General features: G+C 38.0%; 2 protein-coding genes across 5 annotated transcripts; one reads left to right on the top strand and one right to left on the bottom strand.

The window, feature by feature from the left end:
• Positions 1–521: 521 nt before the first annotated feature.
• On the bottom strand, positions 522–10,238 carry LOC117288880 (radial spoke head protein 4 homolog A-like). Of its 3 annotated transcripts, none has more exons than XM_033769761.1 (13): positions 10,173–10,238; positions 9,546–9,741; positions 7,775–7,836; positions 7,256–7,383; positions 6,532–6,633; positions 5,709–5,885; positions 5,219–5,273; positions 4,712–4,825; positions 4,389–4,486; positions 3,621–3,762; positions 2,094–2,345; positions 1,406–1,523; positions 522–944 (listed from the first exon to the last, which is right to left on the bottom strand). In XM_033769761.1, the coding sequence occupies exons 2-13, from the start codon at positions 9,632–9,634 to the stop codon at positions 713–715; spliced, it is 1,569 nt and encodes a 522-aa protein (XP_033625652.1). In that variant the 5' UTR covers positions 9,635–9,741; positions 10,173–10,238; the 3' UTR covers positions 522–712. The 3 variants fall into 3 exon arrangements, with proteins under 3 accessions (XP_033625652.1, XP_033625645.1, XP_033625638.1); XM_033769754.1 differs by lacking the exon at positions 10,173–10,238 and adding an exon at positions 9,880–9,905; XM_033769747.1 differs by lacking the exon at positions 10,173–10,238 and having other exon boundaries at positions 9,546–9,926.
• On the top strand, positions 10,079–20,889 carry LOC117288908 (protein salvador homolog 1-like). 2 transcript variants are annotated; one of them, XM_033769784.1, is made up of 9 exons: positions 10,079–10,164; positions 12,227–12,388; positions 13,505–13,663; positions 14,608–14,715; positions 15,885–15,957; positions 16,452–16,556; positions 16,853–17,049; positions 17,705–17,967; positions 20,560–20,889. In XM_033769784.1, exons 2-9 carry the CDS (start codon positions 12,292–12,294, stop codon positions 20,596–20,598), a joined length of 1,041 nt encoding a protein of 346 aa, XP_033625675.1. In that variant the 5' UTR covers positions 10,079–10,164; positions 12,227–12,291; the 3' UTR covers positions 20,599–20,889. The 2 variants fall into 2 exon arrangements, with proteins under 2 accessions (XP_033625675.1, XP_033625681.1); XM_033769790.1 differs by lacking the exon at positions 10,079–10,164 and adding an exon at positions 10,280–10,357.
• Positions 20,890–21,843: the final 954 nt, after the last annotated feature.

Raw genomic sequence — 21,843 nt, 5'->3', positions numbered from 1 at the left:
TAGTTCCCCAATAAGTGTCCAAAAGGTACCCTGTGTTTCGCTGTATTTCAGGGTAGCACATTCAATATACAGGAAAAGCCTTTCACAAATGTTCCAATGTGTAAAGGCCCGGTCACACAGGCCCCGATAACGAGAATGAAAACGATAACGATAAAAATGCACACCCTCGATTGGTTGAATGAGCGTGGGCGTATTCTGCGTGGAACAATTCAACCAATCGCGAGCGTGCATTTTATCGTTCTCGTTTTCGTTCTCGTTCTCGTGGCTTGTGTGACCGGGCCTTTACCCTAGTCATGAATCCATTGTATACAGTAGTTCCCCATTAAGTGTCCATAAGGTAGCCTTTGTTTCCCAAAGGAGCACGCTGTATTTCAGGATAACACATTCAATGTACACAATGTATCACAAAGTTATCGAAAAGGAACAGATGTAAAATGTATCCTTAAGGTACCCACAGTATCCCAACGAAATCTCACCTACAAGTATCCTGGAGGTATTGTATTTATCCCTGAGTCGCCCTGAAGGTATTACAGGGATACCCATTGTATAATAGAGAGGAACCCAGTCTATCCCAGAGTCGCCCTGAAGGTATTACAGGGATACCCATTGTATAATAGAGAGGAACCCAGTTTATCCCAGAGTCACCCTGAAGGTATTACAGGGATACCCATTGTATAATAGAGAGGAACCCAGTTTATCCCAATCCATCCTTCTATTCATCATCTTCATCCTCGTCTTCATCCACATCCTCCATCTCCTCAGCTTGCTCCATGGCTTCTTGTTGAGCCGCCCTGAGTGCAGCTTCTTCCTCTGGGCTTGGGTCCTCCCCCTCGGTGATCTCTGGGCCGCTGGGGAACTCTTCCTGTACTGGTGGAGGTGGTGGGGGGCTGTAATTCTCAGGGGAGTACTTGTGTCCCCATCCGATGTAAACGTTTTCAAATTTCCTGTTGGGGTAAGAAAGAGGAGCCCATTGATTATCTTGCCAAATGTCACTAACAAAAATGGAAGGTTTTACATTCTTCTGATTTTTCTAATCTTTTGGTTTTCAATATCACTTGCTCATCAGAAAGCACTTTGTAGAAACTGTGCCCATGATGCTCTTGCGAGCATGCCTGAAAAATAAAAAAAACTAATTTCAAAAGTGGTTATTTTTAACCTAGCAGAGCCCCTATTTGCATTTTGAGCTTTTATTTACTTGTTTCTAATTATAGAAATTACATCAAAAACCTAAAAAAATAATGACTGCAGTCGTGGCATACACAAGTTCAAAGCTGACTTTCGGATTAAAAGATACACAATTTTTGTTCAGGGTCATTGGCAAAGTATAATAATGCCCTTCTTTAGGATGTATTAATTACACAAAATGGAACCACTACATCGAAATTAAGCTTTATAATTAACTTACTTGTCAGTTCCAAATGCATATGCACCGGGCCAGAGATTTGACTGGATGACGGCAATTGCGTACTGAGGTACAAGGCTTGAGGACAGGCGAGCACTCCATGGTGGAATGTTATCAATTTCTAAATATAAGAAGTGTAAAAGAAATGAAAGTTATAACGTGTTCAATAAAGGTATTCCTTAGAGTTCATCATTCAATTAGTGTTTTTGATGGGTTACTTCTTTTACATAGTAAAAGTTGCGGTAACACCACGTACAGGAAAGCTTTCTCCCAAGGAATAAGTTTCATACTAAATAATTAAACAACCTTTGATGTTTGCATTCTTGTTACCAAGATCTTTAAGCCAAGACCTAAAATTAGTATGATAGGAGTGTATACACTGGGATGAGAGTCAATGCTGACAAAAAGAAATCTTAAACTAGGAAGCAACCTTGAGGAAGTATGTTGAAATTATGACATGTTCCATCTTTTAGTCACTACTGGAGTTAAAGATTTCAAAGAGCTTTAAGGAACCTTGTCCTTGGCTCTAGAGGAGTATATCAGAGCATGATTTTGTTATGTCAGTCAAAAACACAGCCTTTGTATGGCGCCATTATAGCCACGAGCTTCTCCAAATAAGTGAGCATTTCAATGTCTGATGGAAGATGTGTCTTGAGCGAAGCTTTGAAGTGGTCCAGGTTTCTTAACTCACCAAGATCTTCCGAGATGGGGGTAAGGAGTGGAGGTCCGACCTCGGGCTCTGGCTCATCTGGATCCTCTCTCTCCTCTTCATCCTCCTCATCTTCAAAATCATCCTCTGGTTGCTGGACGGGATTGAACCATGTACACCGCCCCTGGGGTAGGATGTGCTGAACGTGATGGACCCAGTTTGACACGGTGGGATCGACGAGGTCTTTCACTGGGATGCCGTCAAAGTCTGGATTCTCCACGAAGGACTCGCGGGCTGATGAAAGGAATCACAAAATGAGATTCAATGATAATCACTAGCAAACAAAAATGGAAGTGTTCAAAATGTTTAAAATAAATATTATTGAAAAATTAGTGCTGACTTTAGATAAGCAATAGCCCATGTTCATCAGTGAGAAGGGTTTATATAACACCCAAGCAGATCCTTGCCATTTGATTGGAGGATTGTCCGTCACGTGATAGCAAATAAAAGTACCAATACACGCTGAGTCACTCACCGTGCTTTTTCGTTCCATCCGAAAAGTACCATTGCACGCTGCCAGCGTGCAATGGTACTTTTCGGATGGAACGAAAAAGCTGAGTAAAAACATCACTGCGTGCGCGTGTCTTTGGTAACGCAGCAGTGTTACTGCAAGGCATATTAGTAACATTACTAGCATTCGGCTTCTACAATTAAAAATTGTCGGCCTACGCTTTGTTTGTTTTAAAAGTTGTATCTTTCAATCAAAATGACAAAGATCTACTTGAATGTTATATAAAACAAATAATGAATGTTTTTCATTCGTGCAATGGTGCGAAAATGTTCATTCGTTGAAAGCTGGAATGTTCCATTCAACTCGGCTCCGCCTCGTTGAATAGAACATTCCATCTTTCAACTCATGAACATATTCGCACCATTGCACTCATAAACATTCATTATGTGTATACTATTACACTAATTATGGAAAAGGAAATCTCTTTCAAGAGTGTGCTTACTGAACCCTGCAAAAGTCTGTCAGACTGACGGTTCGCACAAAATAACATTTTATCCGACATTAACTGAAAGCTCAGAAGTGAACTTGTTTCCAAAACAATGATCTTTGAAAATACATTGGTATCGAAATGGAAACTTGCGAAGTAAGCGCAAAATCAATCTTTAATGAGCCCTATGAAATTGTGCCCAGGTTGATGGCGCTAAGCCCACGTTGAAGCCTAAGCTGCCGTCGATTTCACAAAGAGTTAGGACTCGTCTTATCTCGAGTTAGGATGAGTAACTCGTCCTAACTTAGGATTAATCTTAAGGTCTGCATGCTACAGTGCAGGGTTGGGACTCGTCCCAAGTCCTAAGATTAGTCTTAAGTTAGGAAGAGTTTTGTGAAATCGACGGCTGCGGTTCATATTATCGTTCAATTTATGTATTAAAAAAAAGGGACATAGAAAACATTCCCACCTGGCCTGAACCATCTGTAAAACTGTTTTTTAAACTATGAATTGTTGATGTGGCCAGTGTGATAGTGATTTGATCGAACCTGGAACTTAAAAAAAAACTCACTTGATTCTTCTTCTTCCTCTTCCTCTTCCTCGTCAAATTGGTAGTAGCCTAGAGGGCTGATCTGGGTCCCTGCAGAGACTCTGGAAATCTGAGCTCTCAGGTAGTTGGATTCATTACCCTGGAATGGAGGGTAGCTCACAATCTGCGTCGGGGATAAATACAAAAATGTTCAAAACACTGAGTCTATATTATCAAACATAAACACCTAGGGTTATTCACTGCACGGCCCTACCTGGAAGAGATGGTTTAGCTTAGTGCGCTACATATTTGGCAGCACAGGCTGTATACTCTCCAGAGCTGACATGGTTAAGTAACGAATTAACTGGCCCAATGACCTGGGGTACTATTATTGGAACTGCTTTGACTGATTAACCGAGTATTACCTCAAATGTACAGAATCATAAAAGTAGAAACCATTGATGAATAAGATTTGAATATCTGGTACTATGATTTGCTTAGTCACAAGTGGCCGGTTGGAAATTTGAATTCCTCTGGCCAGAATTGGGTTCAGTAGAACTGAGAAACTAGACAGCTCTTTATAATAGAAGTTAAATTTTGCATCGGGGATAAAGAATATTAATTTTCGTTTTTACCCATACACCGATGTGTGTTAGCACTGTATACTCAGTACTTTCCCGAGTCCTGTGAAAAAATATCACAGGCATGTTACTCGGGTGGGATTCGAACCCACGACCCTTGCGATTCTAGAGCAGTGTCTTACCAACTAGACTACCGAGGTTAATAGACAGCTCCTCCTCTTGTACTTACTGCGGCATCAAGTCGTCCAGTGAGGAACTTCTTTATCTGTCTGGCTCCTGAGAGCTGTGCTGGTGTGACTGGGGGAAGTTTCACCCACGGCTGACCGGCTAAAAGAAAACAAACGCAAAACATCAGATATGAGAACAAACTCATCATTTATTCTTAGGAAGCAAAATATCATGTTGCAACAATTTGTAAAAACTGAAATTTTTTTGGGCAAAGTGTAGTGCGTCTGTTAAAACTCTGATGAAGTTTAAAAACAGTTTTGGGGTGCAACTATTATCTTTCGAAAAGGACCATAGTTATAAATTAGTGCAAAGAATATAACTTACGTTCGTTGCAGACAAAGTATGTTTTCTTGTTTGTTCCGGTGCGGTTCTCTTCGCGGGGGATGACGGGTGGAGGTTTGAAGTCTGGTTTGGGTGTGTCATCTTCCTCTGCCTCTTCTGTAACAAAAAACATAACAAATTCACAAAATCAGTTATAAAATTAATTTACTTCATTAGAAAATTAAAAATTTAAATGTTGACTTTGGTTAAACTCTGGACATCAAACAAGTTTTGAAAAAAAAAAAGGTTTCTATCATTGTGGCAAATATCTTATTTTGTAGGCATTGAATTTTATCTTTGAGAGGGCAAGGCCATTTTCAGTTTGCAAAAAAGGGCAATTCTATCGGAAAATATTAGCCTCGGCGTAATTGCATGCTTGATACTGGGGAAAAAACTATGGCACAGGCACATGCGTTTCTCCAATCACACAGAGTGTCGTAATGCAGCAACCGAGGCAACAATGGAGGACACCATTGAAGTTACAGTTAATATTATTTGTTGTTGACATACCTCCTTCTCCTTCATCTTCATCTTTCTCCGTTTCCTGCTCTTCAGCTTCGTGCTCCTAAACAGAAAAGGTGTTATGATTTCTCAATAGAATAAATTCAATCTTGGTTGGATCTTTTCTCCCACAGGCAGCTTTTCCTTCAACCCCCTTAATAGCAGCTGCAAAAGGCCACTAGATTTGACCTACTTCCTTTCAAACCCAAAATGTCAAAGTAAAGATCAGGAATACAAGTTATTCAATGTCTTGCATGTGGCTTGTGAACAAAGTATGTCTGTGGTACACCAATACAAAGGATACACAGCTGGTAGGTAGGATAATATAAAAGGTAGAAGTTTATGGAGGAGACATAATTGCTCAGTTCTAATTTGTTTTCTTCATCCATATCAATAAAACCAAACAGAGGCCAATAACCAAAATAGTCTGGTCCTTTCAGCATATAAAATGCAATCTTCTATACAAGCTACAGGGCACCCAACAAAGATGGCTACAAACCTCTTCTTCTTCCTCCTCCTCTTCTTCACCTTCCCTGTACTCCACTTCGGCAACGATGTAATTCTTCTCAGTTCCAAAGAGTTTGCCCCAGAAGCGGCAAGTCTGCAGCGGGTAGTTGTCAACCAGCTGCTTCAGTGCCAGGAAAATACGCATCATTTCTTCGCGGGTGATGCCAATCTGTGAACATTAACATCCAAAATTTAAAAGTCAACAAAAATTGTAGATTCTAACAGCACTCTCACAGATTCATCTTAAGATGAGTTGTTTGTACTGCTACGGAGATTTGTATTATGACATCACACGTTGGTTACATTGATGCAAATTGTAAGACAGTTTTCAGCAAGTGTCATGTCCCGCAAAATGGTATTTTGTTTTTTTAATTTAAGCTCAGAATTTTCTTTGTCAAACATTAGAAAGCACAAGGGAAACTGACAGTTTAAATTTCCCTAATGCCGGTTCACAGGTTGTGTCATAAACTTGGGTTTAATCCCTGGTTATATAAGGCAGTCCAATGTTGAATGGCTTCCGACTGACACCATAGGGAGATCGCCAACATAACATTAGGGCTGGATAGCTCAGCTGGCAAAGCACCAGCAGATTAATCCACAGGCCGCAGGTTGAAATCTAGTTATATTTTTTTTTACTTTCGTCAGCCCAAAAAGCTTGCAGTTAATTACCAAATTCAATCTCAAAAATATGCGTGTTCAAGGGTTATTGTATTGATGTAAACCTTTTATCACAAACTTCTTCTTTTTTTCATAAAATTTGTTCTTAAGTAACACAGCTAATGCTAAGCCTGATACTTGATAGATAAACTACTTACAGCTGCCTGTTCAAAGTAGTACATGAGTTCTGGGAGGTTGGGAAGGGGAGTATCAACCTCTTCATCCCCTCCAGCTTCATGCTCTGCCTCATCTTGATTTTTCTTTGAAAGAAAAGGAAAAGAAACACTTGTGAAGAATGTGTGAAAGTAATACAATAATGCAAGCTCATATTATATTTGAAGAGAGTTTCCAGATTGCAAAAGGTGATGGCTTAAAGCTTTAGTGTGGACCAAACACACTGAACATAATCACACTGAACAAAGATGGTCTTCTCAATGGGGAAAACTGTATATAAAGGTCTAAAGACCACCATGTTAGGGGTTTAAATATGGGAATTAAAGGGTAACGACGAATTCTTTAATGGCCGTTTAAAACCGGCAGGATCGTTGCCATGTGATCAAGGTTCGGCTCAGGCCTTTATCGCACGGCAACGATCCTGCAAGAATCTGTTTGATGTGCGTGGTTTGCATGTATGCGCGCGGCGCTTAGAAAATTATTACGCGCAAGCGCTTAGAAATATATTACGCGCTGTTACTCATAGCTATGAATTGACGCGCTCTCCACCAATAGGAGTAGCGAAACTGTCTGGGGTGTTTATGAATGTTGTTTCATCATGGTTTCATTTTGTCATCATATTCTTTCACATCAATTTTTATCCAGAATTTTCACCAATATTATTTATACAAATTAAGAAAGGTAACCCTGCTTCTAATTAAGTCTCACCTCAAACAGAGCCCTCTGTGACTCGGCCAGTTGTACCTCTGTGGAATGGTCTACTTTATCCAAGATTGTGTCGACTGTTGAGGTGAACTTTGCCTTCTTCACATCCTTGCTGATGTCCTCAAATACATCTGAGAAAAAAAATTCATAATGAAATTATTCGATAATTGCCTATATCTTTGTTCGGGGATGCCAGTCAGAAGCTTACCAACCTTAAACTGTCTCATAACCAGAGATCGCGCCCAGGTTGATCGAAACAACCTGGGAGGAGACAGTAGGGGGAGATCACCTAGAAGGAGGGGATACAGCTTGTTTCTTTTAATAACAAGTAATAATGGCAAGGGAAAATGAGTGGCTAATTATAATTCAATTTGGGTGCACAAAGAGACACAGGAACAAATGACTGAAAAAAAAGACAGCATTTGATGGTACCAAATGATTCTTTTGTTTAGTACTTATTTGGAAGTAACCATGATTTGTATAAAAAAGTATAATAATTACCAAGTCTAAGGCAAATCTTACCTGCAACATTTTCTGGTCTCTCATCAAGAACTTTAGTAAGCACTCGACTAAGGTGGTCATACCTTCAATGTAAGAAAATAAAGAAAACAAAAATCACATTAAAATTTACTTGATTTTATGGTCATTGATAAACCTGGATAACAGTCCAGAAACACATTTAAAGTGTATCAAGTAGAGCTGTCTTCCAAATTTCAGATCTGTTTTGGGAGAAAGAACAGACTCTCTCTCAGTCGAGTGTTCATAAGCAAAACAGCCCAACCAAAAATAAGAACAGTACCACTGAAGTTTATAAACTAACTGGAACAAATCCAAGTGATCACTTATGTAACTGATTATTTCCTTACAATCGAATTATAAGGAACTGCCATCAAAGAATGAGTAAATCTGGCTTCTTGGTAAACTTCAAATATCCTGCTTTCTATTCTGACATGGTGCAACTGTTCAACAAACCTACATTAAAGACCCCAAAAATACCGGACATTAACAAACTCACGGTTCCTTCTATAACATCTTGAAGAATATGTCTGGCTGGCAGATCCTGTACTAAGTTATAAAATAAAAAGTAAATAATATTCCCTAACAGAAACTTAAACTGTCAAGCTCTTGCAACTAAATATGGGTTGACCTATCACAAAATAAACAAATAAATAAAATAAAAGATTACTAAAACACTTTTTAACTTTACCCTTTTTTGGGGTCTAAATTTAATCTAATAATGCCTGCTAGATCAGATCGACATTAATACAGAGCTTGTAAAAGAAACTGACGAAAGCGGAACTTTTAAAAGGTTACTTGATGAAAACTAAAAGCTATATACTTTCTAAAAGTTACTGAAAAAATAATAATAATAGTAAAACAAAAATTATAACTCTGTTTGAAATTGTTTAAATTTCCAAATTTAATCTATAAATATTACTAGGGGCCTATTGTTTTTTTAAATGTGTTTTAGGTCTAGAAAACCTCACAAAAACTATTCTCAACGAAAAACAATATGTAACAAAATAAACAAGTGGATTATTGCTTTGCTGTTAACTATAAAATAAGTAAAAATACAACTGACAAGCAAAAACAAAATACAGCAGAAAAATCCAACATTCATTTAAAAAGATATAAATCAACCCCGCACCCCACCCCCCCCCAAAAAAAAAAGTATATAAAAAAACACACAAAAAACAAAAACCTGACATGTTCCCGTTCGATTAAGAAATGTTTTGAGAAAAGTCTTGAAATGTGCGACAGGGGGCGAGGGAGATTGAAGTCCAACAAACCGAAAACTATGTAAATAAGGTTTATGGCCAATAGCAAAATGTCAAGAGAGGGCGCTGTTGAACCCACACAAAGATATATGCAATGCGTGCGCGAGTCGTGCATGACAACATACATCGCATAGCAAACTGCCCCATCTGCCTTCCCACACAACACATTGCGGTTCTGAATCGCGATAAACCTTAAGACTCTACTTAGAACAGATAATTGGGTAATTCCCAAGTGTTGTTTATCCAGGGCAATAATCAAATGAAAACAGGGATAACTTTCCGTATGGCGCCACCACTTTTTCACTCATTTTTACAAAAATGGATATATCAATCAGGTAAATTAGATACTATATTATTTTATTTCGAATGAAAAAGTGGTGGCGCCATACGGAAACTTTTCTGAAAACAGAGATGAAACAGCAACTTTACAAAAATGTAAATATTTTGCATGTTTTTGAACACAAAATTAAATGGATTAAATATAAAATACTAAATTAGGTAAAAATGTGACTTACAAATTTAAATTTGACTTTGAGCTTGCTTTGAGGAGGTATGCCTTGGCGTTGACGAACCCTTGTTCCTTTGGGTTTAAATTGAGAGCCATATCTGGAGGTGGTGAGTTGCCTGACACGAGAGATCCTGCCGGAGTTGCTGGCTTTGGAGTCCCCCCGGCGACTTCGTTGTTTTTCTGCTCCTCAACGGGAGCTTGTTCTACATTAGTTGACATGCCAAATTTGTCACAAAATCCACAATATTTAAGATAAAAAATGACAGATAATGAAAATGGAATTCAATGTGATGATGAAGAACGATTACTCATGCAAAATGAACGGATGAAATGATTTCTACATGAATTTTAGACGAGCTGTCTCACCAATCTGACGGTCTCTACCGCGTTTCGCTTGGATCACTTGTGCAGTTCGTTGCTAGGGCATGGTACTGCTGCGCGACATGTAAATACACACAAATCGATGACGCAAATGACGTCACAAGTTTTACGGTTTCAATCATTGGAGTAAATATTTTCTTCACTAACAATTTTAAAGATGGCGGATCAGAGTTTGGTGCGAAAACTAACTTTTTGAGTTTATTTATTCGGAATTGTCAAGGGTCATGGATTAAGCTTGTTGGTTGGTAAGTACCTTTAAAAAGAACTTTATGTAACACCTTTTGTACCAATGTGTTCAAAATGAGAAATCATTTGGTACCGAGTCCCAGTCAGTAGGCCTTATCGATCGGTTATCTGGTTATCGTTTCACAGTTCTGGAGTTCCACCCGGATCATTCAAGTGGAAACCAGTCAACACAACTCGCCCCACCCAGCCAGGGTAAAGTCGCCCACTACAATTTACCCTAATAATAAGTCGCGCCCTATCATTGTTAAGGGCCCGCTCATCACAGAGTCGCCTACCACTGACTGAGTCGCCAAAACTTTATGTGCTACCTTATTAATTATTGGCCACCTTTTAAATTGGTTGGGTGTATTTACTTTTTAATTTTGAAATTCAAGTTTAAAATTTATTCTGTTTTTAATTGGTTTTTTTTAATAAGTTAAGGGTTTTCAGTTTGGAACATTTTACTTGTACTGTTTTTTGTACCACACAAGTGACACTTTCCACAAACGTCCACAGATTTACAATAAACTTACAGTACATGGTCATGGTTTGAAGATAATGATAATATTTATATTATATATAGAAATAGAAAGCTTCCCTTTAAAATGTTGCCGTCGGGGAGTGAGGTGCTGTAGTTTCTGAGAAATAAATAAAAGTGAGTAAGTTCAAGTAATGAAGTAATAACTATTTTTAATCATGGTGTACGTGCACGCTTATTATTGGGTCAACTCGGTCTCAAGGCAACGCGGTCCGTATGGTTGACGGAAAGTTCTTCAATGTTGGAAAAAAAATAACTAATGTCCTTTGACTTTGTACATTAAACGAGATGAGTGTGCACTGATCTCCAGGGTATATTCGATGCCTTCATTAGCGTCCCAGTTGTTTCTATATTCAACACCTCCATGGTTTCACTGAATTAATACCATAACTGTCTTGGGTGAATTTTGCGTGCATGCGCGCGACGCTTAGAAAATGATTACGCGCAAGCGCTTAGAAATATATTACACGCTGTTACTCATAGCTATGAATTGACGCGCTCTCCACCAATAGGAGCAGCGAAACTGTCTGGGGTGTTTATGAATGTTGCCATTGGACACTTTCGGTAAACAGTGTTGTCCAAGTCCCACACTTCGTGTATCGCAACTTATATATAAAATAATAAACCTGTGAAAATTTAGGCTCAATCGGTCATCGGAGTCGGGAGAAAATAACGGGAAAACCCACTCTTGTTTCTGCGCGTTGCGCCGTGTCATGACATGCGTTTCAAATAAATCCCTAATTCTCGCTATCGAGAATTGATATTGTTTTAATGTTTTCTCAAAAAGTAAAGCATTTCATGGAATAATATTTCAAGAGAAGTCTTTCACCATTACCTTCTGTAAACCCTGTAAATTATTTGTAAATCTGTAAACTTTATTTTTTTTTTCTGTACCGAAAGTGTCCAATGGCTTTAACTGTAAAAAAAAAAAATGAGTTTAAATGTTTTTTTGCTTTCAACCAGAGTATTGTTTTTTGAATGGCTCTCAACAATTAATTGACATTTAACAATTGAATCCTCTTTGATTTCTTCAAGTGTAGCAGATGTTTATTTCATCAACAAATGTTCTCAAATACACATACAATAAATAATATCAAAAAGTACGATTTCTGAGAATTAAAACATGAGAAATTAATATTTGGTTAAAAATAATAATAATAAATAAAACTTTCGGGGGCGATTTGGCTGGCAACCGTTTAAAGATGACTCAAAGAGAGTCCTATTAAATTATTATGGATTAACATAATATTTTTAATATTTGTTCTCACGTATTTCTGTGAGCTTTTTTACCGACATGTTCCCACGGCCTGGTTACTTTTGCACTTCATAGTACGATATTACTCACACGTGAGGCTTGTACTCGTATAGGAAGAAGAAGAAGAAGTATTTTTTCAGGAAAATATTGAGTCAACAATTTTAGTATCGCAGAATAGCGTTTGTATGATTTTTGGAATTCAACTTTGCCAGTTATCCACTTCACAAAAAAATCAATAGGCATTTAAAAAAAATTGCTAATCAATTTGTATTTTTGTTTTGTCATGCAGGTATTATCAATCGTTCTATAAAAGTTTACTGTTGATCGATACTTATATAAAGTCAGCAGTGCAAAATGTTACTGTCTCGAAAGAAGGACTCGTCCAAACCACTAACTTCAGAGGGGATCGCTGGCAAATACACCAAGAGAGAATCGTCACCAATTCTTCAAAGTAAGTAAGAAGAAAAGACTCTTCCTGCCTCAGCTTTCGTTTCATAACTTCTTTAAATAATTTTACTATGTCTTTGCAATTACCTTTTATAACATAACAGGTCTCATATTTTACACTGGACTACATGTACAGGTCCAAGGCCATTGAGTTTACATTTTGGCCAGTAAGATCAGGACCGGACAAGCCCGACAAGCCTGTCTTTTTCAATTGAATAATGTTGTCTCTCTGATGTTGAAGTGTTGACTTTGAGTGTGGTTAATACGTGTATCTTTTAATTCTGACAAGTATCAAAGTACACTCACATATGAGACTTCGATAAATCTTCCCTTAGTGCTGGGTCAAATAAAAAAAATCTTTCTCATTTACTTTTTCGCATCTGGTCCAATAAAAATGATCAGCCACAAAATTCAAGCCCTGTAGGCTGTATATCTTCTCTTTCCTTTCCATTTTCTTTTTTCAACTTAAAGATGCTATGTCAGATTTTTGGCCCCAAACATTAAAAAAAGTGAATGGTATTTCAAAGAGTATCACCCGCTCTAACGAAAAAAAGGTTTAACTTTTACTTTTAATGGTCAGGAACCATGACAAAAATTTAAAACGTTTCTTATAAAACACATAAGAATTGGTCACGTGATATAATTAGTGTCGGGATCCCGACAAAAACTAATTGTGAGCACTTTATTTCACTGCTACTAATAATTGGCGGACTTTTTCGAGCAATGGCTCAAATGAAAGCTTGTAACTCATTTTTGGGTCAAATCGGCCAAAACTCTTTCATGACATGCTTGCCAATGTAAGATTTTGTGATGCAATATTAAGTTTAAAGCATAATTTTTTTTCCATGTTTTGATTTGAAATCTGTGATTGTTTGTTTTTGTTTTGCATTTGCAAAGGTTTAAACTATCGTGATATTGCTAGTATTTTTGTAACGAAAACAAAACTTCCATATTTTTGTAAAGAAAACCAAAACCAATGGATCTGGTGGTTAACCTCTATGTTCATGTTTGTTCGATTAATAAATCGGTACAATACACAAAGCCTAACGTAGATTAAATTGTCTTCTTTCAATTAGTTTGTAGAAGAGAAAATTTCATATGTTTTTTTTGTTTGTGTTAGGTTTTATGTCTCCAGTGGTCCGTCATGGCCCATCGAACGCTCGCCGGCATGCCCCGCCAAGTTCTAACCAACACTCACAGGAAATATCAAATACCAATGCAGGAAGGTACAGTCGTTCTCCCCATGCTTCTGCGCAGAGTCTAGCCCCAAAAGCAGAGGGTAAGAAGAACGTTCAACTTAATAGCTGCCAAAATTGTTTTGAAAGGTTAAATAAATAGACAGGCTGGAGCAGGTCAGTCAATGTAGGAGTTATGTAGGAAAATACAGAAAAGAAAACTTTTTCAAGATAATAATAATTATAGGTATTTATATAGCGCCTTTAACACAGATTAAAGCGCTGAACAATGAATAAAACAAGAACAAGCAAAGAAAGAAAGATAAACAAAACAGCAAAGGATTAATGACGAGGCTGACTGAAAAAGTAGGTTTTGAGTTTTTTTGTTAAATGGCAGTAGAAGATGATTCCCAAGATGATATTAAAGTTGTCCGCAAAATATATGCGATTCCCAATGTGCAGGTAGTCGGGCACTTTTCAAAAGTGTTCAAACCATGTGTGTTTTACAATGTTGTGAAATGCCCTGTTTCAGGGCAGATCACTCAGGTGAAGAAGAAACTGTTTGATGTTCTGACACACCTAAGTTCCGACACACCTAATTTGTTGTCCTATTCCTAAACCTTACCCTATAATGTAAACTAAGGGTGTTTCGGCATTTGTAGTGTTATTGGACCACAGAGGTGTCTGAATATGGAGCAGTTACTGTTAAAACATTCCCTTAAAATCTGTTTGAAATCATTGCAGATTTATGACATGTTTTCTTGACCATTTCAGAAATCATCTGGAGTGTTGTTTGATGCGGCAAACATCAACATATAGCTAGGGTGCACTACTTGTGAACTTCACAAGTAGTATTTTGTGAAGCCCATCACACACTTTTATGTCGTTATATGCACATATCCATGTTTTCATTATATGAGCAAAGCCACCGAGAAAAACTTCGAATGTCAGGTCATTTACAACTTTTTGTGAGATTCAAGAATTACCATTTCTTGGCCAGAAGTAGTCTTGATGAAAAACGATCTCCCGTTTTGAATTTCGTCTTTAGAAGCGGCTATCCCAGCATACAATAGTAGGTTCCAACCCACCTCGTCGGCGGCAGCGCCAGTGTCGCGTGGAGCATATGTGCAAGATGTCCCTCCTGTTGGCCCAATGGGTAAGTTTCAAATCATTGTGGTCCTGCATTAACTGGATGTTGTCAATTTATTTAAAGTGAAGGTATACGTTTTAGTAACCACTCCAAAAATGAATGGCAACTTCAAACATGTTCTTGTATGAAGTGCAGCAGCTTTTTGTATTTTTTGGCAAGAGTATATTTTGTTGAGTATGTTAAGTTGTAGTTTTAGTGTTTTTTTTAAAAGTTATTGTCATTACATTGAATGTAAGTTCTTTCCATGTGTTTGACATATATTTTAAAATAGAAACTCTGATTGGCTTTAAATTGCCTGCTTTTTTTCTGGATCCTTCCCTTAATCCCTTTCCCCACTTTTTTTTATAAATGAATATATGTATTTGTTTGTACTTGTTTATGCCTCTGAAGAAGGTCCGGTTTGGATCGAAAGCTAAGGCAATCTACCCTACTTATAATTTGAAATTATTGAATATGTTAAAATTTTGTGATTTGTTTAGTCATTGCCTACAGGTGTGCGATTGGTGTATAACATTTGCTTTATGTGAAGGTCTATTGAGTATTATGTTTGCAAGTTATTGACATTGATAACCAATATTGTACTAATCCTATATTTTTCAAGATATTTTCTAAGCCAGTGACCTGAGGTGCATTTTGGCTGTCGTAACCAATGACTGTTTCGGTCACTGGCCATTGTTTATTTTAACAAATGGTTAATTAAATCAAAACAGTTATTGGTTATGACCACCAAAACGCACACCTATCAACAGCTCACTTGGCCCACACTCTCCTCTTCGTTTTTAAAAGGAAGTTTTAGCCAATTCCCGTAACAAAAAATTTTGAAATATAAAAAAGATTGCACCACAAATTGAAGAAGCCACTGATCACTATTTTGAATAAAAAAAAGTTTTGTAGTCAGTCAATGAATTTAATTAATTGTTAATGTTTTTAATGTATTTTAAATATTATTTTTTGCTTTTGTTGATTCTTTAATTATTGTTCAAGTTCAAGTTTATTTATTTGTCCACAGTATCAAGATCAGTCAGTTATATATACACATAATTATATTAAAAAATATTACTTCAATGTACAAATAGAAAGTAGATATTCATGTTGATTATTTTGTTATGCGCTTGTGTACATTTTATGGATTTGGTACAATATAAATCATAAACTATTATTTTTATTTTTATCAGGTAACTTGACCCACCCACTTCCACCTGGCTGGACCATAGACCAGACAATGAAGGGAAGAATATACTTCATAGAGTAAGTTGTTCAAGGGTTGACCTCCAACGTCATGCTATTGTTTAAATAAAAGGAATTGTTATTAACAAAATGAACCTTTACAAAATATGAGTACCTAATATGGATGCATACTCAAAACACATCAAAGTTTGACTTAAGGTAATTACTAATGGAGTGTCTTAAAAGTCATTCTAGGCCAAAAAAAAAATATGTTCCCCAGTCACACTTCCGCAATCCATTGTCATATAAAAACATTCCCATCATTGTATCGAAGCACGGGACGCAATCTTACATGAGTGAATATTTGCGGAATAGTATTTTGAATTTTCCAATGTAATGTTCCGGCAGTCTTGCGGATCAGTCCAATTGCACTCGCCAAAATACTCCCAATGAGAACATTTTTACCGATCCGACTGTTGAGACACTCACTCAGTATGTCTGCTGCCACCTAGTGTTGGAAAGTTTCCCACTGTTAGGATATTGAAACTTTATTGGTTCTTGTTTTATCTTTGAAGTCATAACACCCAGACAACTCATTGGAGTCACCCTATGGAGAAAGAAGGTTTACCCCCGGGCTGGGAGAAAGTGGAATCACCCGAACAGGGTGTTTACTACATCAAGTAAGATCATTTCAATTTTTTAAGAGGTTTTTTAAAGAGGTTATTGCAACCCTTTTATTTAGAGACCATTCATTTCTGTATAACCATCACTTTACACCCGGACATTGCAAATCTAAAAGTTTCTTTGCATTTTGTTTTCAGATAAAATAAAAGGAAAATTAATAAGAAACAAAAATACATGGTTTTGTTAAAGAATTGTAGATTCTATGTTAAAATGTGAAAAATTGTGAAAAATCCAAATATCATAAATTGTAATAGTAATAAACATTTGTATTACTACAACATTTCTCCCGCAGTCATATTTCAAAGATGGCACAGTACGAACATCCAAATGCAAGAAACGGAGCGCGCTTTGAGCAGCCACCACCCCTAACCAAGCAGCTACCAATCTCTTACCCCCATAGGGGTGCAGACGGCCCCCCTCACACGCCCAGCAATGAACACCAAGGGGGTACGCATGTATGGGTTCCTCCGAACCCCTACCTATACACAGGTAGGAACTAAGTTTAATAGTTACCCATCTACAATTTCAGAGCTGTCTTTAGTGATAATTTAAAGGCAGTGGACACTATTGGTAATTACTCAAAATAATTATTAGCATAAAACCTTTCTTGGTGACGAGTAATGGGGAGAGGTTGATGGTATAAAACATTGTGAGAAACAGCTCCCTCTGAAGTGCCATAGTTTTCGAGAAAGAAGTAATTTTCCACGAATTTGATTTCGAGACCTCAGACTTAGAATTTGAGGTCTCGAAATCAAGCATCTGAAAGCACCCAACTTCGTGTGACCATGGTGTGACAGGGGTGTATTTTTCTTACGGTACATTAATATCTCGCAAATTCGACGACCGATTGAGCTCAAATTTTCACAGGTTTGTTATTTTATGCATATGTTGAGGTACACCAACTGTGAAGACTAGTCTTTGACAATTACGAATAGTGTCCAGAGTCTTTAAAAACCTGTGACTGTTATATCTCAATAAATGTATGTACCATATGGCTGTTTGTCTCTGTTTGTATAGGGTTATGCTGTACACGTTGTGGTGTGTTATTGTTTTGTTTTTCTATCTTAGAGTAATTTTCAATGTTGTTAAGCAGCTCAAAAAATTCTAGTTTTTTCATTGTTTTTATTATTATTATTATTTACAGAAATCCCCAAGTGGCTCGACGTGTACTACAAGGCCTCCCCGGAGCACGATCACAAACTGAAATGGGATTTATTCCGGCTGCAGGAGCTGGACGCATTCCAAGCGATGCTGTCCAGACTCTACAAGAAGGATCTTGAAGACGTGGTGATGGACTACGAGGCATACCGGCAAGCATTACTCAGAGAGATGGAGAGACGGTTAATGTACTCCAATCAGATGCAACAGCAGGCTCTGCAACAGCAACAGCAGAATCAAGAAACAAAGGTTTGATGAAGATTGGATGCTACATTTTTGGGGAGTGGGGAAGGGGGAGGCAGGTGTCGATTGTAACTCTAGGGTCTTTGAGACTGGTCTGGTTATCAAGACACGATAGACCGTATTAAATATGACGTCACGCGGCTCAAATATCTGACCTACAAGATGGCGTCTGTGCGTGCGTGTGTGTGTGCATGCATGTGCCGAAGAAATCAAACCGGGAATATTGCGTGCTGCGTGCTTTGATGATGTACGCGTTTGGACGCGCATACGGTTTGCCCTACAAGATGGCAACTTTTCATGGCAAAAAGGGGTTATTCAATCCGGTCTATTAGGAACTTGCTTTTGCAGTCGTGACTCTGGTCTAAATACCAACACCCTGTATGGATAATTGAAATCTTGTCTTTTATTGGAAATGAGACCTGACAAATCTTTTTAAACCCTCCCACTGGCTGACCATTCAATTTCACCAAGTGTGGTTTTGAATGAAAGATGAAGTATGCAGTCTACAAGCGAATACCGTTTGGTAAATGCATCTACACAGTACACAGTCAAACTGAAAACCCTCTGACCATTCAATATCAACCATATGACTTTGAAATATAGATAATATGCAACCTACAGTGTCATTGAGTAATAGTGCATTTACACAGTACACAATCAACCCTCGTGTATACTGTGATCTAGTGCTGGGCGAATAGTGAAATTTTGTTATTCGGATACTGCTGTCCAACTATCCGAAATTAACCGGATATTCGAATAGTTTTTTCTGCCGCTAGAGGGCGCTGTTCGTTTGTGAATGAGATCTTATGGGCGGATTGATATTAGTTTTAGACAGTGTCACTCGGTTCATTCATAAAAATGACCGGATCTAATTTAAAGATGGCGATTTGCTTTTTCTTTTGATCGTGATTGACTCTACGTGAAGGAAAACCTTTGTAATCTTTGAACAAATTATGTCAGAAATCTCATTGTGTTAACTCTTCACGGAGGTGAGCATAGTTAAATACTTAATTTATGCTGTTTTATGCTGTCTCAATAGAAGTTTCATAAGGATTCAGACAAAACATTCATATCAGTTGTCGCCCGACGTCCGCGGATATTCAGATATTAAAGAAAATCCGGTTACTCGGTTGTAATTACAGAATTATCCGGTTTGTAAATAGGTATTCGCGCCCTATGCGGATATCCGGTTAAGAAAAAAAAGGCATTCGCGGTTCCGGATAGGAAAACCTATTCGCCATTAACCGGATATTCAAATAATTTGCCCAGGCCTACTGACCATTCAATATCATCCACTGTGGTTTTGAACGATACATGAATTATGTACGTAGCCTGCAATGGGATATCATTTTGGTAATTGAATTTACACAGTGCGTAGTCTTCTTTCGTGCTGTCATTGACATGACGTTGAATGATGGATGAACTATATAAGCCTTCAAAGTGTTATGTAGCCTTGATCAAGGCGCTCCAGCCAGCCGCGACCTGCATAACCCGAGTACCCACTGAATTCCCGCAGCGCACATACCCCGCCAGTCCTATACATAACACAAAGCGTGCATATAATACATGTACAGCGTATGTACTTGTACACATACGTTACATGTAAATGTACATGTACATCACATGTACCATCTGTACGGTACACTTACTGTACATGAGTACTTTGAGCCACGTGTACGAGGTTGAAAGTAGAAAGACACGACCGTACTCATGACTTCGCTATACTGTTCTCGCTGCACAATGTACTGTATACTTTTTTATACAATGTACACGTTGTTCGTGTATGCACGGCGTGCAGACTGCCAAATCGTGCCGCGCCGGGCCGGGGCACATACGCCAACAGCCTTGAGTCAAGGCTATGTGTTATGTGGTAAATGTATCCTAACAGTGCACATACAGCTCTGTGCACAGTTATGCCGCTGTGCACAAGCCTTGCAGGTTCACCCTAGATTGTATAGAAAGTAGAAGGAATAAACACGGACTATTATAGTTTGATTGGACCCATCTTTAGCCATAACACTGCATTTATTTACATAGCTAGTGGCTCGAAGGTCAGCAGTCTAGGTCAATCCAAACTAGTAGGCCTACTGATTCTGAGGATAAATATTGGATAAGAGTATCCTTGTGTGTCTGTGAGTAAGGGTAAAGGGACGGCTTTTAGACAGGGTACTGTGATTCCGTGCCTTGTGCATCACATCATTGGGAACTGTATAATACACAGATGGCATAGAAGTCAAGCATACTGCATTAAGATCAACTAAGTCTTCTTTAAGTCTGTCGCAAGCCTTAAACTTCGCTCTTGAGGGGGCACAGCAATTTCTCTCTGGTTAAAGGGGCACTTCTATGAGGAAAATGTAAATTTATGTCCCAGCTTTGCAAAAGGGCACCACAGCAAAAGCACAGGGCAACACGGCAATTGCTGTGGGTGGTGTGGGTTATATCGAGTGATCTGCTGCCTGGTGACATTTGAAAGAACAGTATCGAGACATCTGGGAATGGGTCTGGTGTAATGCTGTTTATCTGTATTCCACTTCTGTGGAATCAATTTCAAATGTTTGGGTTTTCCTAAAACTTGAAAATTGTATCCTCTCTTCAAAGGTTTTTCTCGTGTCCCGATCCAACGCTGAGCAATCTTGAGGATTCCTTGGTTGCTCACTATAATGACTGAAAAAGCTCTCCTTGGATACCCAACTTTGAGGAGGAAAACACTACCAGGGATTTCTAGTTTTTCTATTAAGTGTATGTTTGAGTGCTCATTGTTTTCTTCAAACTCGTCTTCCTGTTGCAAATCTAATAAATAACTACATTTTTCTAATATTTATGCATGATTAATCATCTGTAATCGTTTTTCAAAGCTTTTGTCATTGTTTTTGGCCTTAAAGAAACACGTTGCCTTGGATCGGTCGAGTTGGTCCTTGGAAAGCGTTCTGCAACCGTTTGTTATAAAATCGATATGGTTTGAAGGATGTTGTAAAAGTAGAACACAATGATCTTCACAAATATGCCTCGAAATTGCGTAGTTTTCGTTTTACCTCGTCAACTAACACGGTCGGCCATTTATGGGAGACAAAAATTTGACTCCCATAAATGGCCGACTGTGTTAGTTCGCGACATTAAATGAAAACCATGCAATTTTGAGTGATACTTGTGTGGATCATTATATTCTACTTTTAAAACATCTTTCTAACCATATGCATTTCATAACAAACGGTTTCAAATGCTTTTTATAGACCAACTCATCCGATCCAAGGCGACGTGTTCCTTTAAAGAAAATTAACCCTCATATCATGAGCATATTTCTTGCGACGACCAAACCACTCCACACTATGCCACAATGATGGCACTTTGATGAGGCACACACATGTTAAGGTAGAGAATAAAGCCCTTTTTCATACCTCACTATGCCAAAACAGTGGCACTTTGAGGCACACACATGCTGATGTTGAAAATAAAGCCATTGCCCATACCTCACTATGGCAATCCGTGGCAATCCGTGGCACTGATTGTCTACCGATACAAATACAATGATAGGAAAGTGTAGCATGGGTTAATTCACTGATGTATGTCTAGTATAATGGGTGATTTTGTGGAATCTTGGAGTATGCACCTATTGGTGGGTTTCAATAGGGTAATAATTTTAATTATAACACTTTCTTCTTTTCTTTTTTGCCATATTCTCATTTTCGTTCTTATCTTATCATTGGACATCAACCAACTGGCGATAAATGAGGCTGAGTTTGTTTCCCTGGAAATGTATTTAATTTTAAGAAATGTGTAATTTGTTGAGGAGTTTTTAAACATTTTCATAAGGATACTTGTTAGTGGCAGTTAATTTTCTAGCCATCGAACCAATCAAAGATAATACATAATTTATTCTGATTA

Source organism: Asterias rubens, chromosome 1, assembly GCF_902459465.1.
Source record: "Asterias rubens chromosome 1, eAstRub1.3, whole genome shotgun sequence".
NCBI classification, from domain to species: Eukaryota; Metazoa; Echinodermata; class Asteroidea; order Forcipulatida; family Asteriidae; genus Asterias; species Asterias rubens.
This window is presented reverse-complemented; position numbering and strand designations above follow the sequence as displayed.